The sequence below is a fragment of the Anopheles stephensi genome, chromosome 2, assembly GCF_013141755.1.
Source record: "Anopheles stephensi strain Indian chromosome 2, UCI_ANSTEP_V1.0, whole genome shotgun sequence".
NCBI classification, from domain to species: Eukaryota; Metazoa; Arthropoda; class Insecta; order Diptera; family Culicidae; genus Anopheles; species Anopheles stephensi.
Window position 1 is genome coordinate 64,513,709 of NC_050202.1, and position 24,500 is coordinate 64,538,208.

At 44.7% G+C, this 24,500-nt stretch overlaps 1 protein-coding gene across 6 annotated transcripts in view; it reads left to right on the plus strand.

Moving 5' to 3' along the window:
• Positions 1 to 1,105: 1,105 nt before the first annotated feature.
• LOC118506828 (organic cation transporter protein) overlaps positions 1,106 to 24,500 on the plus strand; it is a 31,776-nt gene continuing 8,381 nt past the window's right edge. The window contains exons 1-3 of one of the 6 annotated variants that reach the window (XM_036044534.1): positions 1,106 to 1,687; positions 1,755 to 1,845; positions 6,076 to 8,354. In XM_036044534.1, coding sequence (XP_035900427.1) covers positions 8,021 to 8,354 — 334 coding nt within the window. In that variant the 5' untranslated portion in view covers positions 1,106 to 1,687; positions 1,755 to 1,845; positions 6,076 to 8,020. Of the gene's footprint in view, positions 1,688 to 1,754; positions 1,846 to 6,075; positions 8,355 to 10,972; positions 11,180 to 12,013; positions 12,170 to 24,500 lie in introns of those variants that run through there. The other 5 variants (XM_036044533.1, XM_036044535.1, XM_036044538.1 and 2 more) reach the window with 5 other exon arrangements.

A 24,500-nucleotide genomic window follows, 5' to 3' on the forward strand; every position in this document is an offset into this window, starting at 1 on the left:
ATAGTCTTGAGTAGAAGCCGAACAATCGATCCGAAAAGGACACTCACGGGTGCGGGTGGTCGGATGAGTCGGACAACAGTGCACGGAATAGCAATTGCTTGAATGGTACCAATTGTTGCCGGCCTGGTGCTGTAGCACTGGCCACCAACACAACAGCTGCTGCTGAAGTGCTGCTCATTGAACTACGGTTGGCTCAAGTGACTTTGGTAGCGCGAAATTTGCCACGAACCTATCCTAAACTGGAGTATCATCAAAGGCCAAACGTGACTATTGTGAAGCGAATCGTGCCCCTTTCTTCGCGTGTTGTAAGTGCAAAGTAAACAAAAAAAAAAACCTATTTTCAGTTGTAATCTTAGAGCTTCCGATAGGTAAGGAGGGAAATGCTCTAAAATTGGAACTGATATTAAGAGGCACTTTATGGTGTTAATCCATTGCTGAATTTGACCGGGTCTGAATTAGCAACATCACGTATCCTAGAACATTATTACAGTTTGAAGAGTCATTGATTCAAACGGAAATAGTGATTAGATTGAAGTGGACAGGCTTTGAATTCTCCATTGATCTTAACTTACAATCTCGATTGAAAGATCGTTTTAGAATCATAATTTATTACAAAACTGTTTTTTTCTTTTTATTTTAAGCGACGTTCGACACCATAACGCTAAAACAGAATCGATCGTACGATTTTCGATCGAGAATATATTAAAAGGAATGTTGTCTACAGGAACGAAATTCCTTGACACGCCGTCAAGTAATAACACTACAAACACGGCGAAAAAAAATCGTCTTTTAAAGTCGTTTTTTAAATTCCTTTTTGAATCGCTTTGGCCCCTATTATTTTGATCATGTTTTGTTTCGCTCTCGGCAAATTGCTTCGGTCTTCCCCTTTTTTTTCGAAACTTCCTTTGTGTCCCATAAATCAAACTCATTGTACGTTTGCTGCCGTATTCATCTTCTTGTCGAATCGTTTCATTCATTCGAGTAGGCTGGGCGCGTGTTACCTGTTCTCCATAGCATCAACCAACTCACTCAAATAATCGATCCTACTGTGTAAATGCACCGCGTACGTTTGTCATTGGCTACTACGCATTGCTACTACCAACACTGAACCGATCTCGTTAGCTGAATCCTCGCGATCGTACGCAGCATCCTACGATATACCGGCTTTAAATTGACAGTGAACGCGCGTTAAGTGATGCGTGTGTGTGTGGTGGTGATGCTCGTTCGTTCAGTCCACAACGTGGCCCCACAGTGCATGTGGTGTTCGTATATTTGTCTGCTGCTTATCGGGTTCTCGGCGCGAACGGTGCGAGCAAACGTTTGGCCGATAGCCAGTTCAAATCAGCCTCTCGGACGGATCGGTTCGCTAGCTTATTCTTTCGGCGTTTTGTCTCGGTTTGCTGCAACGGGGTTAAACCCAGGAAGTTGAACTGCTACCATCCGTCTGCCATCATTGTAGTATGTTAGTTGGTTTATGTGCGTTTTGATGTTGTGAAGAAAAAAGTTCGTGTTCGTTTGTGTGCGTGTGGTGTAAGTTAATTTTATATCGGTAAACAATCAGTGTCAACATACAGGTTGACAGCAGAAGAAGCAACTGTTACCGTATGTTTTGTGATAAGTGAAAAGTGTTTCAAGAGGCAGAGACAAAATTATTTAGAACAATCAAAGTGATTGTTTATCTTGCCTTGTAAGTTCGCACAATTTATGTAAATCCCATGTAAACCAATCCCCATTTAAAATGAGTGTTCTTCCAGCGGTTTGTGATGGTGGGGAACTGTCTGTCAACCTGTACTTCAGCTGTCCAATTTTCCCAGCACCACGAGCTCCATCGATACATCGGACACTGTAACAAAAGTAGTTTCGTAGTGTCTTCTAGGAGGAGGTGTTTTTTTTTTGTTTGTTTTAGCACTACTCCGGACCAAGTCAGCCAAGGGGCTCTGGTGTTGACTCGAAGTGTTAAATTAGTCCAATTATTACTAATTAATTAGTTCACTTGGCATCGGTTGCGGTTTGCGGTGGCAAACAAATTGGCTGCGGGCAAATGCCACTCGTTTCCAACGTTCGATGTGGTGTTGATTGTGGTCCAGCAATGCTGAGCGATGCCTAGTAAGACCGATGTGTCCATTTAAAGATCTAGTAACATTCGATGTAACATGTGGATAAGATCCTGTGAAATGATTTTGAGGCACCTTTTCAATAATGAGTGTAAGCTCTAGGTATATCAAATTGTAACATGCTTTACATGATCTGTTGGGGTGTTGTTTTAATTCAAATCTATCTAACACAGTTAGACTTGGCCGGTCGAACAACTGAGTACAAAGTCCATACAAACCTACGCAAGGGATGAATCATGAATACAGTTTCAGGAACCCCTGCTTCCGATGAATGGTGTGGTAATAAGCGGTAAAGGGAAGCTACCCGTAGTGAACGTATCTCTCGCCAACGATCCTCCCAGTACTTTCCCAGCAGCAACGAAATCCAAAAAGGGGTGCTAGAATAGCAATGCTTTGCCATGCCAAAAAAAAAAAAACAAAACCCAAAACCCACCACTGATTAGCTTAACAACGACAATGTCAAAGTACTCAGGGTCCGTTGCTTCAAAAAGGGGGTTGGTTTTAGGGCATGAACGCCCGATCTGGACATTGCACTGCTTGTCCACAAACACACCTTCCATTGATAACATCCGCTCAGAAGAGGGCAGCAATCGAAAAAAAAACGAACGAAACCTGTACCCAACCCGTTGATGATTACACCGTGCTGGGTGGCGTTGAAGTGTTGTGTGAACTGATATCAAAAAAGCTGGGAACAAGGGAGGACCATTCATTGTACTAAGTAGTCTACTACTGTTCCGGCTTCTGTATCAACCGGCCGTAATGGGGAAGGTTAACGTTTTTTGGGGGTCGTTTTATGTGGAAGGTCGTTTCTGGAGATATTCTGATCACCGCACGAAGCGACATGATTGATTAGTGAAGTAAGGAAGCTAATCGAATCGAACAGATAACGCTAATGAGATATCTCTACACGAATTCGCGATCTTTTTTTTGTCTGAAGGTAGTTCAAATTAACAAACGATAATCGATTTTTTTGCAATCGCCGGTCGTTATATGAAAAAAGGCAGGAAATGGCCTTATCTATAGCCACCTCAGCGAAAGTAATGAAAGCAACACCCACATCTCTCACTGCCTGCGATCTGATCCGCGCGCGTTTCGGATTTGTGTCGTATCGAAGCGATCGCGTGACTGTCGTGTTTTATCGCGGCTGACCTATCGATCTTGTCAACGTCATTCGACACGGTCGACACGGCGGAAACGGCGTCGTCGCGCTTACTTATTGGTGGTGGGCCGTTCGTTGTGGGTGTGAAATTGTTACCAAGATGGGTGGAAGTGTACCGATTTACAGCTGTGGCGCTTACCAACACCGAGCTAAATGCGCGCCGATTAGTGTAGTTGTTTTTAATTAAATTTCGTTCGCTGTCAATTATGTCGCGTGCGATCGTGTGTGACGCGTTCGAGCAGCATGTGTTCGATGTGTTGTTGTTTTTGCAATGGAGCAAATTTTAACAATTCAAAGCATATGTACATTTTTTCTCCTAAACGCTTCTCGCCACTAGTCCATTTTCATTGCTCGTCAGCCTGCATTTATGCAATTATTATGCTTGCGCCATCAAGCACCGCTTATCATTATGTGTCTGCCATGCTTATTATGCTTCCGGCGAAACGTTTGTGTGTAACACTTTACATTGCTTGCACCACTTCTTGATCGGAATGTAGATTTTTTTGTTGGTGAGTGAATCTCGCTCATCAACCGCCGAGCGTTCTGGCGACGATGCTCGTAACAGCAGGCTCGTTCGCTCGGCCGATCGACGGGCTACAGCATCGCCACACAAATCGTTGCCGTTTTCGTCTGGAATTTACATCTAAATTGCCGGTAATTAAAGTAAATCATCGACGCAACCGGTACCACAACGGGCTCGGTACAGCGGTAGAGAAGGTAAACACGGGGCGAACCCCGTTTCTGTACAGGCAACAGCACACAACAACAAAAAAAGGAGACTCCAACAAGTGAGTGTTGAATGAATGCCCCCTTAACGGCACGCAAACTCACTGGGCGGAGCCGTCGGTTGGTCGGAACTGCTAATTAGAATATTGCAATCGGTGCATATTGGGTCGACGGGGAAGCAAGCCCGCTGGATGCACTTGTTGCAGGCTGATAACGCATTACGGTTGGGGTTGACTTCCTTGTGCGGGAGGGTGCTTTGGAAGTGGAAACCGGGGGATTGTGGTCAATTGTGGGTCGAGATGCAATTGCTCCGATTCGGTCCGGACACTACGCGCTTCAGCGTTTGGTTAGAGTGACAATTTTTTTTCCTTCCATCTGGCCCAAACACGAGTTTCGCGAAACCACGGACACCAGTCGATGAGTGCAATTTGTACGAATTAACGGTTCGATATCGAGCACGTGGAACTCGCGGGTTCACTCCAAGTTCTGCACCGATTGCACGCCGTAAACAGTAATTTACGATCGTTTTACTGGAAGCATACCGGTGGCACGGAACAACAACACGAAGCTTACCCACCCTTTCGAGCAGAAGCTGGGTGTTGGAACAATTTACCAATTGAATCCGCATTCCTGTGTTGGTGTGTGTGTGTGTGTTTACTTTTGAGGTGTAACAGGAGAGCTCTCTCGAAAACCTCGTAATGAAGATATTTTTGGTTGGTTTTTCTACCGCCGAAAATAAACGTGTAATAATTTCAAACCAAACTTGTCACTCCACTAAATGGAACCCATTAGGCAGAGTGATACTCGATGACAGCTCAATAGGACGGACGCCCTCGACCAGCGCCCTCGGCTCAGTCGAAAGGAGACGAACAATTTCATTCCATTTTACATTCATCATCGGCTAAATTTAGACCACCTGCAAAAACCCCAGCTGTCTGGTTTCGGTGCGCCCTGGCGCCCTGTGTGCTGCCCGTGTACTTTGTCGTCACGGTTGGAGACCTTTCGGACGATCCGCTAGTACTGTTTGCTTGCCGTTGACTTCAATAATCCGCCGGGCAGAGCATCTGTTGTCAATCGTTCGGTCATATTGATTCGATCATTAGGAACAGACGCCAGCTATTTTTTTGTTGTTTCGCACTTGACATAAATGAATGGGAGATGGTGTTTACTGTGTAGATCGCCGTTGTGGACAAGTGTCTCGAGCTCCCGGCTTTGTTACGCTCATAAAACCATTAGTGAAAATTAATGTCCTTAACGATTCCGAACTTTGGGCGACAATTGGTGACCGATCGTAATGACAGCTCGGGTGATCATCACTTTAATGCGTAGGTGACGACTCGTTATCGATCGCTTTACCGTGCTAGATGATCGATCATGTAAAATTGGTAATTAAAATGGGGCTCATGTGCGGATGGTGTGAACATTTACACACGGTACATCGGTGAGCAAACACATAAAATGCGCCGCACAAACGGTTCGAAAACCATCCGTCGTGCGCACACCCGATCGCTTATCTTATAGGCGGGTTTGGGTTTGGTTTACCGTGGACTTTCGTACAAATATTGATTGGCAATTTGTTTTCCCACACACACCACGGCTAGGCAAACGATGGAGCTTGATTGAGTTGCTCCGGCAGTCAACCGTTCCCTATCATTGCATCACCATTGAATATGGGATGTTTACATTTCAATTTAAAGTACACATGAACACCTCCGGTGTAGTAATGAGGCTTGTGTGGCATGTGTCATTTAACGCGTATTGCATCACTAGATTCTTATCCATGTTCTTATCGTGTTTTATACAGTGTATAGAAACATACGATTCCGCATTTTTTTATGATTGGATTCGATCGTTCCGGGATTTCAAAATGGCTTCAAAAAAGGATAACAGCTTTCGTCCTGTAGTATTTACTCAGTTACAAAACCGATTTTCAAAAATTAAGACGCTAATACCAACACAAATGAGCACCCTGGACCCGAACCGATTGAATACCCACCTTAGATTTCACACCATTCTGGTATCGCACCGCGTATCACCATTTTAACGTGTTGTCGTACAAATGCCTCTCTTCCGCAGCTCGCAGTTGGCGCCACCTGGTACGAGCGGGCACCGTAATCACGCAAATCGACGGACTGGGCAGGTGATGGCAGTAGCTGTTCGCTTCCACGAATGGCATTAACGGCCACCGCACACCAAACCACGATGACTGTGGTGCTGTCGATGATCGTGATGGATGGGAAGCTTCGAGTGGTGGAGACCGCGTCCTGCACCACAGTATAGTCACCGGTTGCCATATCGCACGGATGTGTGTGCCTTAGCAGTGGAAGCGTTGCGGAAGAACGGCCACGAGTTGGATCTTCTTTCGTTTGCCGTAGTCGGCCGTAGGGCTATACCGTGCGCCACGCGAGCTGTAACTTAATACGGTGCGAAGGTTCCATTTCTTTTTGGGTGAAACTGTCCAGAATAAGAAGTACTGCTGTGTGTGTGTACACGTTTGTGAGTGTTTTAAATACTGTTTCACCTTTCATCACCTGCGCAGCATCGCAACCGCCCGCTTACCGAGATCCGTGTCACGCGAGTCACGCGCGATACGTGATATCTTCATCAGGGCACGAATGAAGAATTTATAATCTCTGCCAGCCAGCTTTGTTCTCCAACTCCAACCGTGGCCATATCTGTTTGATCTTGATCTCGCAAAACAGCAAACCTAAACCTGAGGAGGATGCACACTCAGTGGACAACAGTACAACATGTGTAAAAGCGAGCGAGCGAGAGATCCATATCGCGCTAGTATGATGGACGCGTGCAAGAAGTGACGGTGTGCAGCACACTTTTGTTGGAACAATTTTCCAATAATGATCAAATAAGCGAAACAATCACCGGTTGGGTTGATGAGATCCGTGAATTATCGACCACGTCGGTCTGAAGATCTCGTGTGTTAGTAAACGACCGTGAACAAGAACTGAAGCCCAAACGACGAGGTCAGGTCAGGCGGGATTACTCGTTTCTCTCCCTCTCACTCGGCCGGGTGTTTGGGCATTGGATCGTGCCAATCGAGGCATTACGCGGAATTTTGCATATCCATTACCGAGCCGGGCGAGCCGCAATTAGGGTTGACACCCGGAGGGTAATTGCAGCCCAAACACACGAAACCGTTCGTACGTCAGCTCGAACGTCACCGTACAAGGGTTTTTATGGCGCGCGTGACGCCGACCCTGCCTCGCACTCGGTCCAGCCTCGAAACGTGCGCAACTTAGCCGAGCCTGCCCGGACCTGAACGTGCCAGAGCGAGTCGCGACGGACGCGTGCTCATTACCGGGTTTGGGACGTCGACGTTGCAGTTCGAAAAAGGAAGTGTCGCGAAGCCTGCCGAAACCCGCGTGGCGCAAGGATAAAGGCTCCTACAAAGGGATGCCACCGTTCGGGATAGTTTCAGTGCAGTGTTAAGTGTCAGCCGGTCCAGTTCAGCGGCCAACGTCTTGTCTTTCCGGTGGCCTTGTACGGGTATAAGCAGCAGCTCGTGTGTTTCAGTGCGTGTAGATCGAATCAGTTAAGCTAGTTTTGTGATAGTGCGGTGGTGATTTTTTATTATTGTTCCTATCATTTCGTTCATCCAATGTTTATTGCCACAACATTCATCTGGTGTATCTGGCGCATCCCCTAACATCTGCATCTTTTCGCGCTCCCCGCCCAACTTCCGGTTAGTGATGATCAGTTTTGATTGAATCAGTGCGAGCAAACACGATCATTTGTGTGGTTCGTTTGCGTGTTTGTGGCTTTTTTTTTATTCTTCGGTGCGCATTAGTGTGATCGGGTGGATAGTATTTGTTGTTGTTGTTGTTTTTTTTTCTCGTGAAATTCCAACCTGCCATCCAACGGCCAACGGTGTCGTCGTTTGAATATATTGTGGTGTGAATCGTGCGCGTTAGTGAGATCGTAAAATCGCGATCGTTTAGAGGAGCGAAAAAAACACGGTTGGTTGTTAAAGAGTACAGCTGAGCATTAACAACACCACACCATCATGTCCGTTCGATGGGAGTCGCCAGGAATTGGCCGCCGGCGGCGTTCCGGCGATAGTGTGGATGAGTGCGAGATTTCGATGCTGGCAGAATCGTCCACTGCGAATGACGATGGCGATCATTCGCGATCACGGAACGGTAGTCTTGGTGGGCACCGTTCCAAAAAGGGAGAGGACACGCACCGGGTCACTTCCGGTGGTCCTTGTCCAGTGGCAAGGGTGGATGTCGACTTGAGCGATGAGGATGAGCCGTTGGAGCAGAACGACACCGACGAGATAGTGGTGTTGGACGAGGCGAGTGAACGATTGTTGGGAAAATGGAACGGCAATGCCAAAGGTAAGTGAATTAAGACTTGCATTTGTATAACATTTTGGAATACTACAGCTAGCTACATATAATCGATGCTTTGTTCAACGATAAAAGTGTAACCCGTCCGCAATTTACCTGATACCTGATAGCTACCAATCAGCGATGAGCACACTGAATAACGCTCGCACCATAAAGAATGACATGGTGTGAGACCGTTTCCCATCGAAATGGTCCTATTTCGCATTTCTAGCGGTGTGGTTTAATTTGGAAAACCAAATCACCACACGCATACCTACAGCCGACGGAACAGCACACCCTCAATTGGTGCTAATAGAAAAGGGAGTAGCGCTGAGTAGGGAGAGAGCCAACGTCATGTGGCTCGAATCGCATCGCATCCTTCGGACGTGTTGTAAATAAGATAAAACACAACATCTTGTCCACTTTTCTTATTGAGTAGCAAACGGCGGCCGTCGCGTATGCCTCCTTGGCGGCATGTTAGCTTTATTTGTTCTGTCACCGATGGGGCAGAACACTGGTCGTGTGACCCAAGCCCCATCGCCATGCGAACAATTCGCCATTTGCCGACGGATGCAAATTACGAATAAATTGCGTTGATTAGTTTCCTGTGTTTTTAGATTCAGGCTCGGTATGGGTGGAGGTAGAGTTTTGGGAGAGGTACAAGAATCGCGCGTCGAGGATAGGTTCGTTTCGGCACTGGAACGGGGTAATACCGCACTGGTCTATGATGGGTATGTCTTAGTGGCAAGCATCGTGAAGTGATGGGGGTATCAATGTTTTTGGTCTAAGAAAGACTTATAAGAAAATCATTGTTAATTGATTATTCAGAACATGTGTGGCATTTGGTTTGATCATTTATAGTACAAAAAAAAACCTGTGCGCTGTACTGACTGTCCAGCTATGGGTAAAATCCATTTATGGCAGCTAGTAATGACGGGTAAAAACGTCTAGACAAAAGTTAGTAGCTTTTTTAAGGTATAAGTTTAAGGGACGGTCCGATGGCTGATGCGATACCGGCGCCGGGCTTCACACGGCGGGACCGGGATTCAAATCCCATCCAGACCGCCTCCCCGTACGCAGAGCTGACTACTTTGCTACGGATAGAATCAAGTCACAGAGAGCCAGAAATGGCAGGCCGAGACCTCTCGAGGTTGTAGTGCCAAGGAAGAAGAAGAGAAGCATTCTTTTTTGGCTCAAAGACAGTCTTGAAAGGCATTATTATACCTGTTGTTAGACTTTTATTCTCATATCCTGCTTCGTTTATAATCTGATGTGATTTATCAGGGTTAACACAACTTTTTCTATGCAGCTTATACCAGTCGGTAAATATAGCGAGCCATTTTCTTGTTATCTACAAAGCCGGAGAACAAAATAAGACTTCCCAATTTTAACAATCGTAACCTTGAGCCGATTTTCAACGAGTTAAAAATTCAGAAAACAACTATAAAAATCATTTAAAGAAATTTGAAACATTCTTGTCGAGGCATTCGTCGCCATAAAATGGTACCTTATAAGTAACGTGGAATAAAATATGGTTGAAAAAATGTTTAAAATTAGGGAAAAGACAGAGTAATTGTATCATGAAAAAATTGCCAATTGAATTCCGTATGTATGAATTCATCATGTATTTCCTTGAGTTAGTTTACTCGAAGCTAGATAGTCGTTTCTGCGTACGGTGAACTATACCGATGAGATTCGATACGCGGTTCTGCCCTGTGGAGATCGGCGCCTCTACAACCTAAGCCATCGGACCACCCCGAAAATATTAATTATTCATTACAAAAGTGAAAGTACGGCATAGTAAAGCTGCAGCGTTATTGGGCATCGAAAACTTGCTAAAAGACTGAATAAATATCTCATCCATCAAGCAAGCTTTAACCAGCGTTATGGTCATCCAAACCAAAAATGTTTAGCGTTACATTTGCTCGCAATGCAACGTGTTGCATTTCCCCACCCGGTGCAACAATCGGTTTGGCGGGATTTCTGTTAGTTTGTATCGTGCTCAGCGTTCCCACCTGTTTTCTGACTTCTCACGCGTGCTGAACACTCGGTTTGTTTATTTTCCCTAATGAACCATCCATCCATTGGCTTGGTAAAGCGAACAGTACCTTAAAGACCAAGTCCAATAGTACAGCTGTGTAGAACATTTTCTTTGAACCGCCTAACACCACTCTTGTGTTACTGCTTGACGTTACTACTGCACTGCAACACAGAGCACACATCTCACGTTACACACAAGCGAATGGAAAATGTAGCAAAACAACGGCCACTACATCCTACCAGCAACATGTCCGATACGAGAACCACCTGCTACCACCTTTTGACAGATGATTTGACGATGATACAATACCGGGTTGGGGATGCTGGTTCTCTCACGCTCTCGGGTGCTCTGTTTAAAGATACAACGAGCTGCTAGCAGTCTTTCTTACTACTCGTACAGCATCTCTCGATGGTTGGCGCCATCAGTTGGCGTGCCTCTCGCGGCACATCTGAACCCCGAACTCTGTACTGTTGTCATACACTGTGTGCAGGGCTTTATTTTTGCGCTCTCTTCGCGCACACAAACACTGTTCGGGAAAATCCGATCGGTAGTCTAGTACAGAATCAGAAGAGTGGTGCTAGGTTCCAGCAGCGTCTGAACGCGTTTTTCAGTCGCGGTTCGGATTTCGGCCCCTGCTGGCCGCTAGTCTGGTTCGGTCTGTGTGAAGTCAAGAACCGCTCACAAGCACCCGTCGCCCAGTTAGTATCGCCGCCTGATCTCGTGCTAGTGGTTCGCGTGTGTCACGTACGGCGTGTTTGCGATTCCGCAACATTAAACGCACCAACGGTGAACGGTTTGTAGTGTTAAGTGTAGTCGTTGCACACACATGAGCTACACGCTAGCAGATCACTCGCTTGATTCGGTTCAACGGTGTAGTTTTATATTTTAAATGTTCGAGGTTACAACCGCTCTAAACGGGTCTGTAACGTTCCACAACGGAACGGAAGTGGCACCGGTTTTTCGGGGACAGCGAACGAAGGGGGTTCCCGCACGTTCCCGAACATTTGCAACTGCTTCGCATCAGTTTAATTTCCCATCACAGCAGCGTGTGTAGCAAACCGAATTTCCGCCGTCTGCTGCATTGGCACAGTCTGGCAGCTGTGCTTGTGTCGTGCGATCTTCCCCAAAACAACGTACGGTGATTGGAACCGCTGCTCATCGGCAGTAGTAACGTGAACAAAGTTCAAAAGTTAGACAGCGTGGTGGAAACCGCTGCCGCACGTCCTAGTTTGGCTGAAACGTGTTCTTAAATGGCCTGACCCGGGGGGAACCGGTTTCCGTACGGGGTGGAGTGAAAAACGGCTGTACATCGGTACAGGTGGTCCGTTGGTCGCGCTGAACCAGTGATAGCTAGCTTTAGACCATAGACTTTTAGATTGATCGTGTTTGGTAAGCACAACTTGTTTTTTGTTGTGTGATATGTGATTGGAAAGAACAAAGTTCATGAACCTAAGATAACCTCTTTGGAATCAATTATCGTGGGACAGTGTGTGAAACTTTGCTATAAAGATGTTGAATTGAAGTAGAATTGTTTATAGCATCCCAGGGAACCAAGAGATTGAAAGATTTTCCACCCTAACGTCCCTAATGCCCGTGAAAGTTATCTGTTAACTCCATATCCTTTCAGCATATCCCCCTGTTTTCTGTATGTGTGTGTGTCTGTTTAAGATTGTGGATCTAAAAGTGTTATATTAGCTCAACCAAAGTTCTGCATTCAAAATCCCACCAAAAAAAAACTGCAAACTCTGGAGCACATCGGCCGAACGTTTTCTGAAGACACAAGGTAACACATTTCCAATAATTTACCGATGTAAAATAGATATTTCCCGAACTCGTCCAAACAAAACCAAACAAAAAAACCCTCCCAGTAATATGAAAGCAACACGAATAAATGTTTAAATTTGCATTAATCGTCGGCAGGGATGCTCCGGCTGTGCCGATGTGTGTATTTACTCACCCCAATATCTTAGGAAAGCATCCATTTTCCTTCCGTCCATTGCGATTGCGATTTGATTTACATTAATATTCAGGTGAGGATTTTCAGCTCTTCCATGCTTTGTGTGGATGCATTTCGATACGAGTGTGCTTCATTTGGTGCGGGAGAAGCACATGTGCCTATGAGACGTGGCCGCAGGTTTTTCCGGAACGTATATTTTATGTTCAGTGAATAAATTTCGATGCTCGTAAGTGGAAAGGTAACATTTTTTCTTGCTGGTGGTAGGAAAACTTTTGGAGAAAAGTTTACTAAAGAAAACGATTTTTTCTAGTTGTAAATAATACGTTTATAAAAATTCTGTTTAACTCTACAAATTGTAAATGTGTAAGTAAGCATTATTAAACAAAACTCTCGGGTCTGATTGCCGTCATTTCCCCATTGCATTATCCCCTATCTACATTCGCAAGGGACAACGCACACAAGATTAAAAAGGAAACAAATCGCTTCCGGCAGCTTACACGCAGCTAACAGTGTCTTATTATTCTATCCCTGTAATCCTGTTTTACTGCTCTCTCTTACCTTAACGTGGCCACACATCTCTTCGCGTTTTTCGAGGCATCAAAGCAACGGCACAAAAATGCATCATTTCCTGTTGTTGCAGGAACCGCCATCCAGATAACATCAGCCAACGGACAGCCAATGAAGGGCATAAGAGAAATAGGCGGCATTCACTTCGCAGCACATTTCTCCCCTTGGTGCACGTTTTCGGTGCCATTAGATAAATTGTGTAACACAGGAAAACGTTTACAAGCGGACTCGTGCCGTCCTTACCGGTAGCTTCAAACAAAACTTTGAAGGACTACACCCGGCGGCAGCACATGGCAGCTCGTGTTGCCTATCTCAGATCTGTTGCTGTGTTCCATTTCGAAACGATTGCAACCGATGCTGTTTCTACGGAAGGTGAATCCCTTTTTTTCGTTACAGTAAACCGATCGTAAGTAAGTGAACCCAGGCAAAATGTATCCTGCCTGCCTGTCACTATCGGCAAACAGTCACACTTTGTGCATTCAGTCAAGCGTTATCGAACGAGCGCCGTTCGGGTGTCCCAACTAGATAGCAGTTGAGCAGCATCGTAAGACACTCCTGTTTGTCAGGCTGTGCAGTTTCTGCATCTCAAGATACTTCTGCAGCTGTTTGTTTTTCCATCGATTTCCACCCGGCTGAACAGGGAAGCCGCGGAAGGATTTGCTAGTAATAAATGTAGCTGATTCGTACGACGGTCGATGCAAAGTTGTTGCCACCGCTCGTTGACCTCGTTGCAATCGAGCTCGAGATTTGGTTTGAATCCTTTCCGGTTTGTTTGCAGCTAGAAGATAAGCTGGAAATCTCGTTTCGAACGCGTTTCCGGCCAGTTGTTCGGTATTATTCACTTCAACGGTCCTTTCAACTGTGCTCGTAATGTCCTTGAGGAGCAGTCTTATCTCACCACGAGCTGTCTCGGTGATATTTCTTGTTTCTTGTTCGGATTCTGCAGCCAGTCCAATTCTGGGAAAGATTGTTATTTCGTTTGTTTGGTCGTGAGTTCACTATTACTCGGAAGGCATTTTTGCTTGGGCTCTGTTTGGCTGTCATCAACCAGGCGCCTCCATTGCGGGATGGATGCTGAATCGAAACGATGACAACAACTACCAAGCTACACCTGGGGTCTTTCTTTGGTAGAGGTAAAATTTTGTACCGATGAATTTTCAACAATCATAGTGAAATCCATTTTCAAACAACATTCACCAGTCCCGAGTCGGTAACAGTAAAGAACCTTGTTGCTTCGTGTAAAGGTTCAGCAGCACAAAAAAGGACCCCGGGTTTGCCGGGGTTGTCTTCATTCGAAACGAATATCTATTTCACCCAGGCACCGAACCAGAGAATGATTTATCTGGCAGCGTGGCAGCCAGTCAGTCAATCCCTTCCCAATGGAGAATGTTTCATTCCCTTCCTTTTTCCGTTTCTTCATTCTCGTTCTGTGGGGCAAAGCAATGTGAATTGAGTGGATTGAATGGTCTGAGGATTGAAACATTTACAAAAAGAAACATGGAGCCTTAGCCAGTGCCAGTGGTTGATGGGAGGAGCGCACAATCAATGTTGATCACTTTCCTAATTTTAATACTTCAAACCCATCTACGAACGAATGAATCAGAGTCCTTAATTTCTCGTCCCTTCGCTCATCAGTTGAACGTTCGTTTCGGGTTTCTTTTTGCAAAATTTTTAGCGTATGAGCAATTTAATTTATTTACATGCTTGATTACTTGATTTAAGTAATTTTGCACATTCAATGTAGCTTAAGCTTGCTCAATAAAATACGAAACACATGTAAACATAATGATATGCTTGCCCTTATTGAAATCCCCGAACAGATTGTACCATCCGGCTGATGGGATATAGAACCAACGCTACACACTATTCGTGTACTGCCGAGAACGAGTTTACACGTTCGTTGTATTACGGGTAACGTGACATTTTACCCGATGTCACCAGAAGTACGCTTGTGCTTAAGGAACCGCTTTTCGCCAGCACCTCAAACGAGACCAATCGTTAGCAGATTGATCTACTGTTGCGTTTGCGAAATGAGAATTTGATGAAGATAACGACAGCGTGTGTTCTCGGCTACCGGAAGCGTTGTGAGCTCGCAGTGTGTATGCCACCTTCAAGGCACACAGGCAAACACAGCCTTCTTTACAACATCATTACACAAGCAAAATGATCCCATTTGGCGTGATGCGATTCTTCCGTCGACGTTTGGAGGCTCGTCCCTGCTGATGGGAGTGTCATCTGGTGCGTGAGTGTTCTTGGCGCGAGAGTTTACCCACACAACACCAGCTTCCATCCAAGGTCACGCAACATTACCACACATGTTACCGTGCATGCATGCACGTGTAGCAGGGTGAGCATCTCCTTTGTTATCAGAAAACCAAATCAACCAACAAAAAAGGTGTTGTAACACCAATATCCAGGAACAACGTGCTCGAACAGCTTACGAAATTCCATCAACACTGCGTATCGATATGGATTCAGAATTGAATTCTGAGCCGGTTGATCTGTTCCCGGTGGAATGCTGGGTGGGATTGGGATTATGTTTTCTTTCGGCGTGGTTATGGATGCTCTTAAGCACCCGGGACGTTGTATCTACTTCTAATCGAGCAGCGGCTATCTTCGAGTTATTTCCTCCCGATTCGTATCAGAATTTTGTAACGAGAAAAAACGAGAAAGTAGAAAGAAACCCTTTGCAGTGTGTGTGTGTGCCACCGGAACGAACGATAAAGCAAGTTGAAGAGCATAAAAACAATATTCCAAGATTTACGTGATGATTGGCTGGTGGATGCCGGAAAAGGTCTTCTGCAGTGAAATGAATCGACCGTTAACGTTATCAGTGAAAGGGATCACACTGGGATGGACAGTTGCGTGAAGTTTGGAGTCAATTCTGTAATTGACCTTCGTGAAGCTTAAAATTATTCCTTGAATTGAAGCTAATTTGCTTGGAAGTTAAACATTAATATTTAAAGAGTTTTCGATTCATCCTCGCTTAAACCGCTCCATTAAATGTAATGAAACACTGTGATTATACTGTCTACAAGATCAAAATGGGAATATATTGTGGAGAATCGAGCAACAATGTACTTCGACTCCTCTTTCAAACTCTACACACCCATTCGTTATAAACTCATTTTTCATCCCGTGCACGACCACACCACCGTTCACGACCAGCTGCAATCACAACATGGTGCGGTGAATAATAGCATGAGCTGAAATTAAAATTCTAAGCATTGTGCCGGCATTGCTCACCTCTCGTGAGCTTAATCATACTCATTTCAATACTTCCTTACCTTACTCGCGCAAAACAGGTTTCTAACGCTAACCGACGCAATAGCGTAGAACAGGTCAATTACTGATTGAAGCGCGCCTTCCAAGATCGTTCGCGACACGTTGCGTTACAGTTGACACAGAAATGGAACTTCTATGGTGAGATGGTGCGATTTCATTGGAGAATAATTATTTCCTAATCATTCTTTACCAAAGGTTAAAGAGTTACGATTAAAAATGTGTGCGCCACGCGATCTCGCAAACAGCGCTGTCTTATCGCAAGGCGTTGTGTTAAAAATACAATAACAAAAGCTGCACTAGCGCCACCGAGATAGATGCGTAGGGCTATCGGTTAGGGCAATAACCGCCACTGAGGTACATTTTGATACGACCGATTGTGAGAGTGTGGTGGTGTTCAAAATGGAAATCATGTTACCAAAATTTGCCTCATAATGATTCCGCTAAACGGTTGTTTATGCTGCGTTATCAGCTGGTTCAATTACCATAAACATGTACCTCATTTGCGGGTAGGGTCAGACACTATTTTGACTAGAGAGGAGCATAAAAATAGCTTCAAATAAAAACAAGTAGAGTACACTACATGCTGAACGGCTATAAGCGGAACGAGCAATCTGCAAAGTGCAGCTATCGATTAACTACAAAGTTATTAGGTGCATTCCAATCTTCTATGAATTGAAAAAGTTCAACAAGCAATAAATATTAATTTTAAAGGATAAATATGAATATTAATAGCTCAACGCTTTCTCGGCAAGCATAGGCAAACACTTTTCTCAAACTTCAAATCAAGCTTTTTAAATTCTATTCAAAAAACTTTGCAGTCCCATCTGGAGGGCTGTCAATCTCGTTAAGGTTGCGGAAGAGCCGAACAGAAACATACAGGACAAAACGCGCGCGTAAACGCTCATGAATAATCTATACACAAAAATACCTTTTTCCTTCAATTTCCATAATCATTTCCCACCGTACGAACGTCAACTCGGTACTCGGATAGGATTTCAGACCCACTTGAGAATGCATTCACCATTAAGAAGAAAAAAAAACGGAACACCGAGAAGGTCATTCGACTTCGAGTACTTTAAACACGCGCTCGGAACAATTTTCACTGTTCGGCTGTACAATTCTGGGGCGTGTAATAATATTCGCAACACTTGAAAACATCTATCACTATGCAAATTTCATTTGCCAGACAGCTTAAGAACCGAACCGAGCCCGGGACCGTCTGTGTTTGTTCAATTTACAGAATTTACGTTGTCCAGATCGTCGGCTTTTGAAAGCTGTTGGATGGTGTGCAAATCATCCTAGCAAGAGGAAAACGCTATCGGATGGGAAAAATTAAGCATTTTCTGATGGGGAAAGCAGCAAAAAACAAAATCTACACCCGCTCAACGCTATGTACAGTGTAAAAGGGGATGGCGTATTTCGGACGATTGCTGGACAGTTGCTGTCAATATAGAAAGTGATAACTCCAGGGGGAGATAAAAAAACATTTCCTTAGTTTTTCCATGCCCTTGAAAATATATTCTACAGGGGACAGACTGAGAGAAAGAGAGAGAGAGAGAGAACGAGGGAGTACGAGTAGGACAGTAATGATTTCCTGCTTCGGACAACCAACCCACTCCTTAACGTTTGTTTCGGTTGTCTTTAACAGGAAAACAGGTGCTGGGAGCGTTTACTACTGAACCGTTGGTTTGGAGTTGATTAAAAAGTTTTTCCCTTGTTTTTTTATTTCGCACTTTGCGGATCATGAAAGAAAAATATTGTGCTATCTGCTGAAGTTACTGGTTGCACAGTTGGGCGTATTGGTCAGTCAGATGATAGAAAGTGTGTTGAAAGGGAAACTGTTTCACACAAAGGAAAGGATAAACGACCCAAAATGATACGATGCTTGGTTGGAAAATGAGGACTTTTCTGATTTTCATTTTTGGTATTTGGTTTAAATACTTGCAACAGGAAAAATTCGTTAAATTTTAAAGACTTTTCCATAAACGCTCTTTGAAGCATTATTTTCCAATGGCATTAATATCTTAAAGATTAGCAGGATTTTCCAATGGATCACAAAACTCAGCTTCTTATCCTTTGGTGGTGTTGATTTTCCAAAGCTATTTTCCCCTTTTTCGTGATTCCTTTAAATCGCTGTTTAAACCAGATTTCGTAGAATCGAAACCCGATAAACCCGATCAACAAACTCACTCACCCACGACGTACTAGGACACCGACGGTGTGTTTCCCCCTTCCCCTGCTTCACGTTCATCCCTTGCATCCCCCTCATGCTCATGCATGATTTTGCAAAATGTAATTCGATTGTCGAGACTGCGACTGACCGGCAGGACATCCCCTTGTGAGCGCACAAACTACCATGCGTCTCCATCGAGTTTCCGTACAGCGTAGCTGTGTGCTTTCAACCATCTAGTACCCACCCAAGACGGTTTAATGAAGCAGTGGCTTAGGAGGTGGTAGTCGGATTTGGTACGAAAACATCCACCAACGGTGGCAAAGATTATATTTTCGATCCTAACACACAATTTTATTACTTCATTGCGACCCGGTTCGGTTTGGTAGAATGATCATTCATTCTCATTTCCTTTCCGTTTTAAAGCGATGTGGCTTTTTCCCATCTCCACCATGGGACTCAGCCCTACGTAAGCGGAGCTTTCCAGCAATGTGTGGAATGTAGTAGAAATCTTAGATGGACATTGGTAATGAAAACGGATTGGTAAGGATCAACAGTGTGACTGCACGCCGGGACACATTGCTCGCTCACATTGCTTGGTTTTCTTTTTATCATTCCGATGTGTTTGTTCAAGCCGGGCCAAGGTCATGCAGTTATTGACTTTTATTTTGCCGTATTATTTTAACGTTTGCTCCACCTCTTTAATGTTGCTCAATAAAGTAGTATTGCTTTGCTGGTGCCTCACTAGTGCCTCCGTCTTGCTGTGGAGATAGGAAAGGATACGTTGTCGAAATGGGCCAGCACCAGCATTTCAACCAGGTGAAAGTGGGCAACCAGGACTATACGCGTCGGTATGGGAAAGAGCGTATGTGCAGTCAGCTGGTGCAGCCAGTAGAAGGTCGGACAGCCAAGCACCATAAACGAACATCCGGCCTTCTTGGCACGGTGCTTCTACAGCGGTCGATGTGTTCATCCTTATAATGTCACTCTCACCCTAAACTGTGTGGACCAGTGAGCAAACCATTTCTGACCCAGCCATGGGTGAGATGAGCCAATCAATCAATCAATCGTCCGACAACTCCATCGACTTCGTGTGTATGGCCAAGCCGTGCAGCACAAAGGATGTGCCTTAGAACGGCACAGCAGCTGAAGTGAAGGTCGCGAAGGATATTGCAAAGCGATGCTTTACCTTCGGCTCCCGTTTGTTCATCCTAACATCCCCCTCCGGCCCTGTTTTATCTTGATGACTGAACACGGAAATAACTGACCTTTCGTAAAACGGGCAGAATGTCCTGCAAGTGGACGACCCTGCGGACGATTAGTGCCATGGAGAACTTACGACCAAGGATGATGTTTTCCACCGGGATGAAGTCAACCGAGAGTAAAACTGTTGCTTTCCCGAAAGCAGCTACAGAGCACCATGCGGTTGGTGGCGAGTGGGAGTTTCATCACATTCGCCTCTCAGGATAAGTTACGCGCCTTGCGTTTTAAGGGTCGTCAGTGGATGTGTGAGATATTTTATTGTCTACTTAAAATTGATTCCAACCCAACTTATGTGTGCGATATTACTCGTGTGCTGTTAAATATTAATGACATTTCTCCATTTCACAAAACACGTTACACGAGCAGCCAATTTCATCAACAAATTACTATTGGGCTTTGGGTTTGAGCTGAACCCAGTTTTACCGCATGAAAACATAACATCCCAGTGGGAGTTCCTCTTTTGGCCAAAAAAGAGGTAATACAGTTTCAAATTTATTGCCCACTGGATGAACAATACATTCATCAAACTTTCGGTGTCGGTGTCGGTGCTCAACCGTTGTTAGTCAGTTTCGCTTTATTTCGCACTCATAAATCAAACTTCACCACCGACGAACTTGCCAGGCGTGCTCAAGTTACGCCACAAGATCCACTGCGGCATGGTGTGTATCGCCAACCATCGCTGGAGATGTATCGAGTTACACGCGCGAGTTGATATTAAGTTGGTCCTTGCAAGATTTAAGCGAGATGCGAGATCAGTCTGTCGGTGGTCAAACTTTGTAGCCTCGCATTTAGTTTAATTAAAGCTGCAACAGATGGTATTGCTCCGGAACGTAGGTTAATGTGTTTTGTAAAGCTTTTTAAGTGCAACTCGTCGCTTAATTGTACGATTAGCTTAAAGGCAAGTCGAACTGATTATTCAGTGGATTTGGCCTGCTTTAATGTAATTTACGCTTAGCGTGAAATTCTCTCTTGCTTACAAGGAAACGGTCTGACTGGGGCTTGATACCCACCTCTGCCGTGTGAGAGGTTGGTGCCGATATTTTTTACAGGAATGGGATGAGTTGGTTGGCCTAATAAAGGCTTTTCAAAATGAACATTATTTTATAAAACTTTAAATTAAACTAAGCTTTACAAATAAGAATTAAGCCTTCCCTGTGATCGCTTTACTTAGTGCAAAAAAGCTTTACTGAGCTAACAGCTTGGAATTATAATGAGTTTCTGTAAAATTGTGTCTCTACCTCTGCCAGGTGCCTTACACCCAACTCTTTCCAGCTCTGTATTCCGATTGAATCTCTTACTGAGCTGTGGCTGGAAAGTGAAAAGATGTTACGAGCGTTGTATTTCAAACGGAAAGCCTCCCTTTGCCCTTCCGAATGGCATTAAAAAGATAAACTGGTAGCTGGTTGGATTCCACAAACACACCATTTCACGCGGTTCTAGTGAAACGCCGTGCCGTGGATATCCAGCTTGTGCAAAGCTACGGGCACTAAAGTTAAGATTGTGCCTCGAATGTCGGAAGAACCAGTTGGAGCCAAAAAACTTTCCCACGATGCAAATTCGTTGGTGATAGATTTTGAAGCTCGTAGACGGACGCAAAACACCGCGACAAGCGGGAACGAACGGACGAGCATTTAGGACGAGCAAACGAAGACAAACTTCGGGTCCTTGAAGTCACGTACCGAAAACCAATGGTGATGGTGTGGGAGCGTCTTCGCTGTCGCTACTGGAGGTGTGGTCCATGCCAGACGCTAATGTTGCCACTTGGGGACTCGCGAGGCGCAATGATGTGCCGTACGTTTACGGGAATGATTAAGATTGCAAAATTATTGCTTGCTTTTTCTTTTTCTCTTTCAAATTTTTTTGGTTGTTGGTCTTGTTACTTTTTGCTAAATGTTTGTGGTTCTGTACGTGTGTGTGTGTGAGAGAATTTTCCAAATTCGACCAGATAGATCCTGGCAGATTCGAAAATTTCTCACGAAATAGGATCGCTTTCAGCCAGCCGTCCTTCGAAAACCTTCTTTTTGGCTGTAGAACTTTTCGGTTCGACAGTTGTGTCTCTGTACGTCTGTATGTGTCTGGTGTTATTTTTTTTTCGTTCTATGCCTGTTTGATGTTGGGTATCGTTTGTATCACGCCGGGGCCGTCTTCTTGGCCCGTAACCAGAAAAACCAGAGTCACATTTTAATGGGTTTCTAACTAAATTTTATTCCAAATCGGTTTACCGCGTTTACCCGAAACGAACGGAATGCTATTTATTTACGTTCCTTCTGGAGTTTAAAGGCGAGATCTAGCTGAGAGGTAGATGTGCGAACAGGAGCTGGTATGGTGGGAGACTGAATGTTTATTAAAAATCTACCGCAAAGAAGCACCCTTTCGCGTTTGTAGCAAACTAATCGAAAGCTGTTTGGTGAAAGCTCTGTGTGTGCGATACGAGAAGAAAGTCATTTCTTTTGCACCCCACAGCCTGATGAATGAGAACAGAGGACAACTCGTTCCGCACCTTCCTGTCTAGCTGGCTTGCCGCCTCAACTCCCCGAGGCCCTCACTCCGATCCTGGGAAGGGATAGGATATATCAGTTCGCCACCGACCAGGAATCGTCAGGACTCGACTCGGCAGCATTTGCAATTAGGAAACCACGAAACCAAAACCATTCCTCGGACAACCGGCAAACCTCGGTAAATTAAAAGTCAACAATCTCAAGCCAACTCACTCACCTTTGTGGATTGGAAAAGTTCGCTCGCTTGCTGAGATTAGCAGATTGGGGGTGTTGGAGGGAAAAATATGCAAAGCGCGATGGGACGAAGAAATATGTGCCACCTGCTGAGCCAACCTGCTGGGAGGTGGATGATTTTACTGTCGTTACGGGAGATTTGAGTTTCAGGGAGTCAGAGAGGAGGGAGATACCCCCAGGAGCAAGGACACACCGGAGTAAATAACCGTTTATTCCAGTCTATGATCGTCTCATCGGATGCCTGTGTGTCAAGGGTGGAGAAAGGGTAAAGGATTAGCTAAAATCTGTTTTGATTTTTGTGGTTTTCATGTTAATTGACTTTCTGTTTTCCATTAAAATGAGTTTTGGGTTAACCTTAATTGAATTACGAATAGAACAGCGACAGTAACATTCTTCGTGATCACGGTAGCTCAACGACCTGATCTGCTGGGATGATTTCAATTACTTTAAAATTTATTGTATTGATGATTCCGGCTCTCGAGTGGCTTAATACTGATTAATATAATATTTAATTCAATGATGTTTATGTTTATTGAAACTTCTGCTGGGGCGGGCGACAGCGGCGCCGGTCTTTACACGGCAGTACCGGAATTCAAATCCCATCTGGGCCTGTTCCCCGATGGTGAGGACTAACTATTCAACTACGCGGTATGCAATAAGTCTAGTAAGCCAGAAATGGCAAGCATCACCTAAGACGATGTTAGGACAAGAAAGAAGAAGAAAAAAGTTTCTGCATTAAACCCTAGCTGGACAAGCAGGAAGTTTCTTTTTTATTACGCCATGATCGATTTTACGACTGATTTTTTTTTCTCAGTGTTACCAGGTCTTGGTGATCATATTCACTTAGGTCACAATATGATTGAAAAGTGTCCTCTAATATTTGTAATTTACTACAAATTTTAGCCCCTGCTGGGAGCCTTTCAGTATTGTTGGTCTTTGGTATAACGATTCTCCTTAGCAGGGGACCCTCTTCTTCAATGATCTCTTATGGTGAGAATAACATATCACATTCTCTTTTTACGATACTTTTTGATAAATACCACAGGCATTTGGTGATAAATATGTCCTCATTCCAACATTAAAAAAAAAAACACTGTGCGGAAGGACTGTCCTTGATGATGAAAGTAAAGCGCTCTTTACCGGGGCGGCCCGGTGGAAGATGTGACAGCGACGCCGGTCTTCACACGGCAGGACCGGGGTTCATATGGAGCCGCTCCTCCAAAGTGAGGACATGGCTATCCAACTATGCGGTATAAATAAGTCTTGCAAGCCAGAAATAGCAGGCATGGCCTAAGAGGTCGTTAAGCCAAGAAAGAAGACGAAGAAAGAGCTCTTTTATCCTGTCATTTGTTGACAGCCAGTTTCCTGGAGCTCTTATCACCCATGATGTCCAAGAATGTGAGCTAGGGAAAATATTCTTCAGCACTAAGACTTTTGCGAAGCAGTTCCGATCCGGATCTGAATATTTTTCTTCGCTGACTTAAAAATGTATAATCTTAAATTTTCTCAATATTATACATCAATATCGGCAGAGATATTCTATTCAAATGTTTACCCTTGAAACAAATGCACCTCTAGATCTACATTTAGCGATCGTTCCGAACCACAATCATCGCAACATTGTAGCCTCGCACCGGAAAAAAAACGTTTCACTGCTCGAATAATAAATAAAACGCTTTTCTGTAGCCGCGTGCAGCGAGCAGGGCAGCAATAAAACGAGGATCCATGCGCTCCCATGTTTATATTGCGCTCATTCAACTGCAATCAAATTGCTGTTACGATCGCACTTGAGCTTCATTCAACCTCGTCAGTCGGAATTTACATTTATAAGGCGGCTCCTTAGCTGTGATCATCGCCGATCTCAAAAGCATTAAACCGCGAAGATTAATGATGGGTGTAGCGCGCGCCACGTATCCCTTTCAACGATCAATCGAACGTAATGGCGGTGGCGGATGACCACAAATCGCTTCACGCACAATGCTGTGTGTCAATGCTAAACGGTGAACATGCGAATGAAGATTAACTGCTGGCACGGACGCTTCTCAAGATGTCACCGGCCTATTATGTTTGGCCGGTAGGGACGTGCGTAATGTTGTCCATTCAAACGTCAATCAGAGCAAAAACGATTCTGTCCGGTTTC